This window comes from Planococcus citri, chromosome 4, assembly GCF_950023065.1.
Source record: "Planococcus citri chromosome 4, ihPlaCitr1.1, whole genome shotgun sequence".
NCBI classification, from domain to species: Eukaryota; Metazoa; Arthropoda; class Insecta; order Hemiptera; family Pseudococcidae; genus Planococcus; species Planococcus citri.
The window spans coordinates 12,088,820-12,101,752 of NC_088680.1; the positions used below are offsets into that span (position 1 = coordinate 12,088,820).

The 12,933-nt window shown below is 34.9% G+C and overlaps 1 protein-coding gene across 2 annotated transcripts in view; it reads right to left on the reverse strand.

Moving 5' to 3' along the window:
• Positions 1-12,933, reverse strand: part of LOC135845758 (transmembrane ascorbate-dependent reductase CYB561-like) — a 106,470-nt gene that overhangs the window by 10,499 nt on the left and 83,038 nt on the right. Inside the window, exon 1 of one of the 2 annotated variants that reach the window (XM_065364580.1) lies at positions 3,547-4,096. The exons of the other annotated variant lie outside the window; for it this stretch is intronic. Within the exon in view, the coding sequence (XP_065220652.1) occupies positions 3,547-3,634 (88 nt within the window). The 5' untranslated portion in view covers positions 3,635-4,096. Of the gene's footprint in view, positions 1-3,546; positions 4,097-12,933 lie in introns of those variants that run through there. 2 annotated transcript variants of the gene reach the window in all.

A 12,933-nucleotide genomic window follows, 5' to 3' on the forward strand; every position in this document is an offset into this window, starting at 1 on the left:
TTTTTTTTCTTGCCAAATTAATTTACGACTCGGTAATTTCCTACAAATTTGTGTTTTTTTGGCACCGTACATTTTACGAGTGTGAGCAACAAATTAACCAGCTGGTTTACATATTTGGACGACACGATGTATGAAATATACTTATTAGATTTATATTTTTCTCTTTTCTTCTCCTCCTCTTCTTCTTCTTCTAATTGTAAGTTTATAATAAGTGTGTGTGTCTATGATATGCGAAACACGTTATTATACAGTCGAATAATAAAATGTTACTACGTATTCATCGCAGTCAGAGCATATCAACAGGTTTATCTTTCTCTCTGTGTTGTATATATGTGTAAATAATTGATCTATAGATAACGTAAAATAAACACACGAGCGATGTGGATTTTTTTTTTCAATAATACTTTAATACTGACAATGAGATAAGTTGTCAATTATTATTGAAAAAAAAAATAAGGAAAATATAAAGCATTATGGCTATCCATCAATCAGCAATATAATTCAGATTATGGGATACTTGGCGAGTATATCACCTTCATGGTAGGGGGTTCTAAACATAGCATGGACATGGGCAGGGAGAAGGGGAGAAGGGAACAGCTATAAACATTCTTATTGAGTTAAAAAAAAATTACGACTAGGGAATTTTTCAAAATTTCTACCTTTATTTTCTCAAAAAATTGAGAAGAAAAATTGAATTTCATAAAGGTAAGATTTCATTCTTTCAGTCAAAAAATTAATCAGTTGTTAATTGAAAATTTCCACCTTTTTTACCTCTCTAAGTTATGAGAAGGTTCACCAGAATTTATGAAATCGCGTCGAAATACGAGTACATAATATTGACCTATTTTATAAAAGTTGATACATTTTGTTGGAGACTTCCATCCACTTTCGCCATTTCTGATTAAAGCAAGTAGATCAACTCGTCTAGTTTCATTTTGTCAAAGTCGAATGAACTACTGTGTGATAAGAAAGTCCCGATGACCGAAGTCTTTCAATTTTCTGTGAAGTTGTGTGAATTGTTTTTGATACATCTAGTTGTAAATTTTCATGAAAACTATGTTTTTAATTTGACTTTTTAACAAAAATATCGACTCGAAAAATATTCCTTTCGACATGAAAAAAGTAAAGAACGATCTTAAAAAACTATTTAAAAAATGAGAAAAATGAAAAGTGTTGTAATAAAATGTCCAAAAAAAAGAAACATTTAGAAATCAAAAACCAAAATACTTGAACAAAGCAGCCAAAAAGTCGAAACATTTGAATAAATCAATTTTTATGAGGAGCAAAACACTTTTCAACAAGATTTTAAAAAGTTTGAAGGTTTAAAAATGAGAGAAAATGAGGGTAAAAATAAAAAACGATGAAAAACATGAGAATAAAATGTCTGGAACAATTGAGAAAAAAGAGAATTTTTTCAAAGTCGAGAACTTTCCTCCCCCCTCCGTCTCGCAACCATCTAGAAAAAAATAAAATTCAATAAATCAGTAAGTATACTTAAGAAAGGGCAAAAAATGATTCATTTTTCAATGAAATATTTCTTGAAGAATTATCTTTTAAAAAAATAATATGTACAACTCTCGTTTGTAAAAATAAGAAAAAAGGAAATTAAACGAAAAGAAAATAATGGAAAAAATAAAAATGAAAAGTTTGAAAAATCCGAAAAAAGAACGAAAATAATTTTTAAAAAGAGCTAGGAACCCCCCCCCCCTCTCTCACCCCCCTCCCTCCCTTCCTCTCAAAAAACATAAATGAATCAATACCTGCTCACAAAAGAGTACAAAATGTTCTTTTTGGAAAATTATTACGATTGAAAAAACAATCTTGCAATTATAAACACCCCCCCCCCCAAAAAAAAAAAAAGATAAAAGACTGAGCTAAAAATTCAAATTGATTTCTCATGAAAATAAGCTAAAAATTGTCTGAAATATTTAGAAAAAAAAAAACTAAAAAAAATTGAAATATTTTAAAAAATTAAACGGAATTAAAAACCTTGAATTAATCCGAAAAAAAGGTACGAGTACTTTTTGAAAACAACAAAACATAACATCAAATAAACAATTTTGCTCACATTAAAAAAAACTGAAGTACATATTTCTCAGTTAAATATTGGAATAGGGGGCTCCAAAAAATTGAAAAAATGGAACCAAGAAATGGATCAACTTTTTACTGTATTTTTTTATACGTATCTAATTTTGGGCAACTTTCACAAAAAATTTCATTTTTTGCAAAATCCATCGATTAGTTTTTTCAAAAAATAATTCCTAAAATATATTCTGCCAGAAAAACTACAGGATGTTCGATAAATGGGTGAAAAAATTTCGCATTTGGATAAATAACAAGGTAGCATTGAGAGAAAATGTGATACAAAATGTGTTGCCTACCCTTAAAATTGAAGGTAAAAATGATAATTTTGAAAAGTCAAGGTCAAGATCCATTATAAACCATTGAAAGGGAATGGTAGTAAGTATAGGTATACCAAAAAATCAGCAAAATTTACACCAATGAAGCTTAGTCCAACCTTAAAAATTGAAGGAACTACGAATACATTTTGAATAAAAAAACACTGCGATTCAAAAAATGAGCTCATGAATGGATAACACTTTTAAAATTAAAAATTGCAAGCGAAAGAATTTTCAAAAAAATTGCCAAAATTTTCATAGAAATTTCTGACGTTAAATAAATTCAAAAATTCTGTGATCCCAGGTAAAAAAAATTGTGAGGGAAAAATTGACTCGATTCTAAAAAATCACGGAACCCTCCCCCCCCTCAATGAATTCATTCGGTCATTTTCGAATTGGCATATTTTTTTATCAAAATCTTTCGTAGCTCCTTCAATTTTCAAGTTGGATAAAAAAATCTTGAGAAGAAAATTTGTTCAATTTTTACATTTTGAAAATTTAAATTATTTATCCATTTTTTTCTAGGGGGGGGGTCAATTTTTTTCCTCTACAATAATGATCTTAAATTTAAACAAAATTAAATTTCAACTCATGAAGTCAACATTTGTGGGTAGGTACATAATTTAATTAATTGAGAGAGGAATGGGGGATTATTGTTCAGTTTTTCAAAGTATGTACGAGTATAGGATACCTACCTTTGAATTACAACCTACCCAGAGACTTCCATCCTTCATTGTGCGAGAATAATAAAAATAAATCAATTAATCATGCGTGTATTTTGAATGAAATAAACGAGTTAATTACTTCGAGTGATAAAAATTTCAAAGCTGATAAATTTCATAGTAGCCAATAATAGAAAATCTTTACAGTATTCCGATAATTTTCCTCAACAAGAAATAATAAACCAAATAAAAAAATCTGCCAATTTGTTATTAAAATTTTTCAAAAATCGAGTTCCCAACCGAACTATGAAGATCTAAGTCCAAATTCGTTCAACTGATCAGACAAAGTAGGTCAATATCCTGAAATTTTTTCAAACCAAATTCTATCAAAAAAATCACCCCCTCCCCCTCCCAGCCCCCATAATCGTTCTCCAACATTCCTCGACCGACCCAAAAGAGTGCACTCAAAGTAAACCCAATCTTACCTCTACGAATACCTGAAGTCTTAAGCTCAACAGTGACCGTATGATTGGTCTCAGTGGTCGTCTCAGTTCTCGACACAGCTTTACTCATGATGCTGCAGACACACCAATTTAATTTTTTTTTTCAAAAAGACACCAAAACACAAACACTTGTTGGGGCAACTAGGGCACCAAAACACGACGAGCACACCAGGAACTAGGTACAACAACGTAACAAACACAACAGACGACGACGATTTATCGAGTTAGGTATCTCGTGTAATAAGTACAAAACAAATAAAAAAAAAACTACGACTACGAGCAACAAATCGTCGAAACTATACGTAAGTAGTACTCGTGTATACGAATACGTAAATACTTCGTAGCTCGAGCTCGCTAGATAGCAGAATGTTGTCGAATTATCATTACGAATCGCGAACGGTAACCATGACGAGTAAACGAACGCCTGTTGTTGGTAAGTACTAAGTAATTTGGCTGCGTCGTTGTACTCGTAGGTAGGACGACGATGAGGCAAGGTGTAGGAGCGTTTTCAATTTATAATCAAAACATTGCCGCAGACAGACGTACGAGTATACAGACGATCCGCGATCTCGATCTGCTCGATCGATCATCGAATAAATCACCGAACTGAAGGTAGAAACCAGAAGGTGTTTTCCGCCTCGTATACTACAGAGATCTATATTATTTTCACCTATTGTCGTCGTCGTCAAGTCGAACTGGCCGAACGACGAACGTCTCATGAGCTAGATCTGCACACCTTCTCTTTACGTCTCCCACCTATGGTAATTCTTACGGTCACACGAGCTCACATGACCGTACAAAACAGTAGGTACCCATAAGTCGACGTTTTAATTAATTTTTTATTGCTTTTACTCTGTGGACTGTGGAGCCACAGACTCAGCAACGAACTCCAACCCGGTCTGGATCTGACCAGAGAAGGTCCCAGTGGGGCAAAGGGCAACTTTATAGCTCGATTTATGGGTACTTGGACTTACGTACGAGTATGAATGCGTAGGTGGGAGTTCTCAAGTACCTAAGTACAGTGTTTTTTCCACAGCTTACTTAAGATACGAATACAATGACCTAGTAAGGTTACAAATGGGCTAGAAATAATACCTCTGCTAACGTATCTATCTTTTATACGAGTAACTCTGGAACGTATATTCCGCAAGACTTGCGACAATTTTCACGCTTCCAAGTGAAATTTTCTCGCGACGATGGCGGAAAATCAGCTATTACTCGTATAGCTGGTGAGGGGAGGAGGATGAGGAGGAGGGAAATTACCTGTCGACTTGTTCAAAGTATGTACGTCTACGTAATGCTGTATTTTCGCGTTTTATTTTCGGCAAAACCGATGACTAATTTCGTAATCGAGTTGCCTTGAATATGTTATGTGATAATAAAGGAAGAGACCTTCTCATATGGGTGTTGTCACGATCATCCTGTATATTATTGATATACCTAGGTAAGCTGCTGCAGGGAGAGGAAAATAGAGGAGATGTTTAGACGACGTATAAATCATTTCCAGACATTCTGGGTGGCGTGATATAGGATCTTCACCAACAGGTGTTTGAAGTGTGGAAGAAGAGGGTACAAATATTTATTTTAAATGACGCAGACGACGCAGTACTGTGTTCCGAAAATCCTGCATTACCGATTAGGTATAATTAGAGAAAATATACGAGAGGTGGAAGAAGAGGAGAGGGGCTGAAGTGGGGGTTCATACAGAAGTTCACCGAAAATATTGGCCTGAAAGAAACGAGGATTTTTTTTTCAGCCACATTTCTAATGCCAATGTAAACATGCTAAAGCTAAATTCTAGCCACAGGAATATTTATTAGGATAACCAGCCAGAATAAATTGTGTACTTCGTTGTTTAAAAAATCAACATGAAAAGAAAGAAAATTATTGCTTTATGATTAAAATTATAAGTATCGTAGACTTTGTTGGTTTTAAATCTTCTCGATTCAGCCATCAAAATATTTTGGCTCAGGTAAGTAATGTTGGTTTTTCAAAGTGGTGGGCTGGAGGAGTACCTACTAAGGAGTCGTATACAAAAAATAAACGAATGTTCGAGTTCAACGTCCTTGAAAACCGAACAAACAATAATATTTCGCAAGTATTTTCCAATTTTCATTTTTTCATCATGTTTGAGGGCGCTGGTGGAAGACGAGGGAGGGGTCAGAGAACTCGGATGGGAAAAATTAGATGATACCTATTCGAACTGATGTGTTTGTATTACGAGTAGCAATGCAATAATATTATACTTGTACTATATATACGAGTAGGTAATCAAATTACTTTTTCACTATATCTAGCTATAGAATGTTGTTGAACTTGGATTAAAATTGTGAACCCCCCCCCCCTCCGAAGGTGTCTAAATCTCCCTATGAAGTGTGAACCTTTTAATTTCAATTAGGTATTGATTTTGAACTAACCGTTTTGACCATTTATTCAATTTTTGATGACTTAATTGAATTATTTTTCTACCTAGTTGTTTAATTTCATTTTCAAATGTCATTTCAAGCATGTTTTAATGAGATTTTTATGTAATTTCTGCTGAATTGTGCCAAATTTTCTTGATATTTCATCGGTATTTTATTGCTTTTCAAGTAATTTTATTTTATTCCGTTTCTTCGCTGAATTTTGTCAAATTTTTCATAAGTTTTGTTTTTTAATAAATAGTTTTTAAAAAAGACTTCTTGTGTTTTACGTGATAATAGTAATAATACTTTTCAAGTTTTTTTATGCCATGTATGGTTTGACGACGTTCTATGCAATTTTTGTGAATCTTACCAGATGAATTTTCCTGAAATTGCATTGTAGTCTATCTGGTTTCTGAGTCGATCTCTAGGACTGACCCATGTGTATAATCTTCTTTCATGCTGTTTGAACCATGGTTTTGCATATTACTAGATCGTGTTTTTCAGAAAACTCTATAAGTATTTCACCTCTTTCGTTCTGCTCTCCAAGCGTGTATCTCCCTGCAACTTGGCTGCCATGATCCTTCTCAACTTTGGTGTTGAAGTAGTCTCCCATCAATAACACAACATCATTGTTTTTCTAGCAGCTCATCACTTCTTCTAGTTCATTGTAAAAGTTGTTGATTTCCACTGCACTGCTTTCCGCTGTTGGCACTAATATACCCACAACTAGTTTACTAGTTTGTGTGTGTCTTTCCCAGCATAAATCATTTCATTGTCTCGATCTGCCTGGTCTCTACCATTTCCAGTCCATCAGGTCTTGCTTATTCCTAATACGTCGATTTGTAAACTCCTGTTCCTTACTAGAGTAGCAAAATCTGTCGACCTTATCGACAGTCAAATTTATTGAAAACAAATCGTTAGTTTATAGTCAGATATTTTTACTATTTTTAACAGATACTCTGCATTTTATGCAAAATGAACAAAATTGAATATTCGTTAAACAATCAGGAACTTATCATTTTCAATAACCTTTCGATAATATGTTTGTAAGTAGCCTCAGTGCGGATGCTGCTCTCAGCTCAGCCAGAGGTCATCTTCAAGATACTCATTTTTGATAAAAATGTCAAAATTAATACCTACCTAATATAGACACTGGACCTGCGTATAAGACTACCAACTGCAGGCCGAGGGGAACGGAAATGGTAAGGAAATCTTGAGTAACGCCAATTTATCCCGCTGGGTGATCTTGGCAGCGCTGTACTTCAATTTTGCAGGCAACAGGGAAGAGGGAGGGTTGTGTAGTTCGCGAGGTACTCCTGACTGCGCGCGCAGCCAGGAGTTCCTTCCGGACTACACAACCCTCCCTCTTCCCTGTTGCCTGCAAAATTGAAGTACAGCGCTGCCAAGATCACCCAGCGGGATAAATTGGCGTTACTCAGGTTTTTTTGCCAAGATGGCTGCCAGTTGGTTGTCTTATACGCAGGTCCAGTGTCTATACTACCTAATGAGATATTATAATTGACACTTTGATGTGAAATTATTGGCAGATTATCAAAATATAAAATTGGCAAAAAATTGAATTCAATCAACTGATGAAGAAAGTTCCTCCCTAAATCAAATACTTATTCTCAATCGATATCTCGACATTTCATTGATAGAATATATTTTACAATAAAATGTCAATATGTATTGTGATTGATGTATCGATCGAGAAATATTTGATTTAGGGAGGAACTTTCTCTACAGTTGATCGAATTCAATTTTTGCCAATTTTATATTTCGATGGTAATCTGTCCATTGCGCTGCTCGGGTAATTACATTAGCAAGTTGTCCAATTTTATACAAAGTTCTTACATTCCAGGTTGCTACATTGATGTTGTCCCGTCTTGTTTTGACTCCGCGTATTCTTAGCACCCTATCCAGCTGCCTTGGCGGATGAGGATCAGCCTGATGGAGACTTGGGGCCGTTGCTAAATTGATGTCCATATAATTCTAGGGAAATGTAATGGTAATGGTGTTGGTTTCCCATGGCCATTGCCTTCCACCATGATTTTCTGTTGGGGTTTACTCCCTTAGCTGAATTTGCCAGTTTTTAGGCGCTGGTATTCGCCTTCTCACTCCGACTAATTACTAGAGACTAAGGATACTTTTCGGCATCGCGCACTGTTGAGTGCTTTAGGCTACACTCGTTTGACTTGTCTCCATGAAAGTGAAATATTTTCCTTATCAAAGAATCAAAGATGAAAGTGATGAAACTCCTGTTTCCTTTTTGTTCAAATCTTTCTTTATAATCATATTATTTCATACAAATATTATACGTATTTTAACGATAAAACTCGTGTTAGTCCTGTTTCTTTTGAATGTTGATCTGTTTCATAATTTTGTCAACAGTCTTGTACTCTTGTTAGACAACTTGGTTTCCAATCCAAACATTACCAAATATGAAGAAAAAACAGCTGTGATGATACTAGTCTTTTGAAATCAATTTGAAGAAATGTAAAACTCTTAACAGAAGTGACGTTGTTGTACAATTGTACAAACATTTGGAGCTTGGGATGTTTTTCAAAAGAAGATTGATATGACATCACATCAGTCAAAAAGTCAAAGTCGAAAAAATCGAATCAGATTTCCAACTGCTCACCAGGCATTTAACTCAAAGTATATTACCTATTAAGCAACAAAATTTGTATTCTACAGGAAAGACAATGAAGAATAAGTAAAAGTTAATATTATACCTATTCGAATATTATAAATTTATAATTAAAATTAAAAATCTCATCAACATGGAACAGGGAACTTGAATCATTGAAGTCAAACAAGTGTAGCCGAAAGCACTCAACAGTGCACGAATGCCAAAAAGTATCCTTAGTCTCTAGTAATTAGTCTCACTCTGAAGCTCTTGTGCTTCCCTGGGGCTGGAACGAGTGAGTTAAGCTCTTATGCATTCTTGTTTGTAAACTGTATTCATGTAGCGGTTTGGCCTTCGACTTACCACTCCTCCCCATCGTTCCACCAACTGGAGAATTCTGCTTTAGCCATATTTATTGATTCTGAGTCCATCGAACAGCAACATGTTACCACCACTTAGTACTTGGACTGGCATAGGGGAGAGTCCCCTAAAAGTGCGCAGTCTTCTAATAGTGCGCAGTGCCATATCTCGCAATTGGCACCACTGAAAAATTTGTGAGTTGGTTCATTTGAAAGAGCGTGTCATGACAATTATTTTGATGTATCATACAAGCCATTTGGCTAAATTTTACGCGTGCAAAGTCAAAAAATGTGAATTTTCAATTTCTGATGTAATTTTTTTTGTGAAAAGTTAACAATTTGTATTGCTCTCGTTGAATTGCAAAAATTTATGAGATAATTGCAATTTGCACTTATCAAGGTGAATAAATTACGCGACAAGTACCTCCTTTTTTTGACTCAATTTCGATGATTTTTCATTTGATTTTACGTTACCTATACATCCATTTTATGCCAACTTTACCCATTTTTCAATTTTATACAATTTTTTTTGGACATTGTTCTATTTTAGTGTCAATGTTGGAGAATTTTCTGAATATTTTCTACATTTTTTACTGTATTTTTCAAATTTTTACTTTAGTTTGGATGATTTTCACAAAAAAACTCGTCAAATTCATTGCAGTTATCGAGGTACTGTTGCAGTTATGGAGGTGAATTTACATGGTAAATCGACTGTAGGGACCGGGGATTAATTTTGGTTGCACTTAACGTGAATTTTCACTTATTGAGGTTGCACTTATCGCGGTTCCACTGTACATATTATATCATTTTGTAGAGAATTTTATCCTCTTTAATATTGTTGTAAAAGTTTAAAAATTCGTCCTTTCGTTTTCTTGCAAATAATTTTTAAAGAAAGAGAGGATATTTTTGAACTAAAGGTTCCCAATAGTGCGCATCCTAGAAAATCTGTAAATACACGTGTGTTTTTCACTACCCTACTTTTGTTTTGATAGAATGGAGTGTAAAATACCTGTAAAAGGCTAAAGGGTGTTAGTTTTCAGTGAAGAAACATTCCTAAGAGTGAAAGAATACTTGAACAATGGGCTTTCTTTGCAGAAATAAGCTCGCACATAACCCCTACTCTTATTAAAACATATTTTTGCAATTTTCATCAAGTACTCATGTATTTTATATCTGTTCTCAGTGTTCTCATAGTAATGAAACGTATTATTGCGATTTTTGTCAAGAATTAATTTTTTTGAAGTAAATTTACACATCGCGCACTATTAGGAACCCTACTGCGCACTTAAAGGAGCCCATGGCTCCTAATAGTGCGCATTTGGCATTTTTTACTCAAGGTAGGATTTCTCAGTCAGTTATCAATGAAAAATTTTGAAACTCTGGAATTATGTAGCTGAATGATATAGCTACAACATATCAATAAATCACGATCCTAGGTAACTTTGCGGCGGAATGACAGCGATTTTGGTACTAAGTGCGCACTATTGGGAGACTTTCCCCTATGTACATTGAAATTTCAAATACCAGTTTTTCAAAATTTGAATGCTGATTTTTAATATGTTAGTATCTATGTACATATTACAAAATAGGAATTCTCTTCAACATGCAGTAAAATGTTTTGCCCAAAATTCAATGAATCTTAAGATAGGTATGAGTCCTCAAAATTTGGAAGTTTGCAGAAACATAAAAAAATAATTATTGGATACAACGAGAACCCTCTCTCCCCCCTCCTCATTGCAGATCACCAGGTCAGTTTCAATTTAATATACTGAAGACTGCTACCAGCTCTCCTATTGACAAGCTCTCGTCTTAAAATGGTCATAAATAATGAAAAATACTTACATTAATTAGGGTAAAACTGCCTCTGATTGAGATTTTAATTTTAACTGCTGTTTCTCATTTAAAACTAACCTGAAGCTTGGTATGAGATGGAGGTATGTATTTGAATGAAATGACTGATTTTTTTACATTTTTTTTTCAATTTACAGAAAAAACAACCTTGAAAAATTGATGTGTAAGGGAAGGGGGGGTCCAAAATTTGGGGAAAATCCAAGAAATTACTTTGAAGTTTATTTTATAACCTTGGACATGAGATCGAAAATAAGTCACCGTATAAAAACATGCTTTTTATCAGATGAAAGATTGATTTCTGCACCTTCTGGAAAAATTCAAAAATTCTGGAGAAATCGAAACCAGTGCTGGAGGCTCTGGAATCGGAAGAGGGGGGGTATTACTTTCGGTGCAAATGTTTCACAATTTTTATTGGATAAAATGTACCTACTGTTTTTTTTTTTTTTTTTTTTTTGAAACATGCATCGCCAAAAAATTGGGGTTTTTAAAAATGTGCCAAAAATCTAAACATTATTTCTGGCAGCGCTATGGATGATGTTTCAGATTAGGCACTTTCCAGAAATTACAGTCCCGCTCAAATCGAGAGTCAACACCTCAGTACTAAATAGCTCCTTAGAAATCACTTCTTTATAAAAATAGAAATACGAATACTCATCGTTTACATTGGGCACGCGCCGCTCGTGTCATCGTTATATCTGCGCTCGTTTTGGCCCTTCACACAATCATCGGACGAAAATGAAATTAAAATTATTAGAACAGTATCGGAGCGTGTAATCGAGTATGAAATCGTGTTAAAGTCGACCGAATAAGTATCGTACATTCGGCCCTTGTTATATAATACCTCCTCCTATCTATATCTCATTATATTCCGCCAAAGCAACATCAGCAGTAGCAGTGTAGCAGGTGCGGTATCTTCTCCATCAGCCATCACCGACCTACACACATCACATCTCATCGTAGACAGACAAAACGCACAGAACAACAATACAGAGTATCGAATATCAACGACGTTTTAAATATTGTATCATAGTTTACTCATTTACATATAATTGCGCTCTCTCGGTCTGACTAATTGACCGTGAATATGTATATCAATTTATAAAAAGGCGTACACGCGACCGCGGTTAACACGACGTAAACAATATGGCATCGTGGACCCTCTTGATTTGGTCGTATAGTAATACGCCTTTGGCTTTTTCAAAAAAAAAAATAGTACGAGAGAGAATCTGCTCCTCGTCGAGTTTATTAGAAAAACTCAGTATAAGCGATCCCTATTAGCTAAATATGTAGATAGAGTAAAGTATTGGCTAACGTAAGCAGGGAGGGTGTCAGTGTAGCGAAAATCTGTACAAAGAGGTTGTTTTGAAGGCGCTTCAACCAAAGCTAATCGTATTTAACGCGACGACCCTAAATCGCACATGTCCCTTACGTAATCGCCCTATTCGCGATGTATAGTTTACGTATATTAAAAAGTCACCCTTTTGTGTCGACGACTATACTAGGTCGAGGTATCTCGTCTAACTATACCCTTCGTATAAACTCGAACAGGTTACCAGGATCCACCTGTGCAGTATGTCACATATTACACATTACTGTTACTCGTGTTGCATTTTACTGCTGCATTTATCGTTCGAAATGTACAACGACTAACGAGTAGCATCGTATACGCTTTAGAGTCCTATATTGGATGGTGATACGATTAATGGAATTGTATGTAAAAAGTGACACTTTGTACGCGATTAATCACTAAACTGATTGATGACAGCTGCCGAACGAATACGAGTTTCCAATTTTTTACCCATTTTTATACGCTCGTTTGAAACTGGGGTTTTTATGCGTATTACGAATGTATATGAGATGAAAATTGGCGATTCTTCGGATCGGTTACTTAGGTATTGTTTGTTCGACGATACGAATAATTTTTTCATATTCGAACAAATTATGATACGTTTCGAATGCGATTACGTTATAATTCGCGAATACCAAGTCTGGCCGATGACGTTAATGCGTGTTAAATGTGTCAGGTGCAGGCTGGCCTGGTTGCATGGTAGAAATTTGGGGTAAATGGATATGGATAGTTTACGAGTAGAGTTTTCTGGGAAATGGGATATTATTTTATATCGAT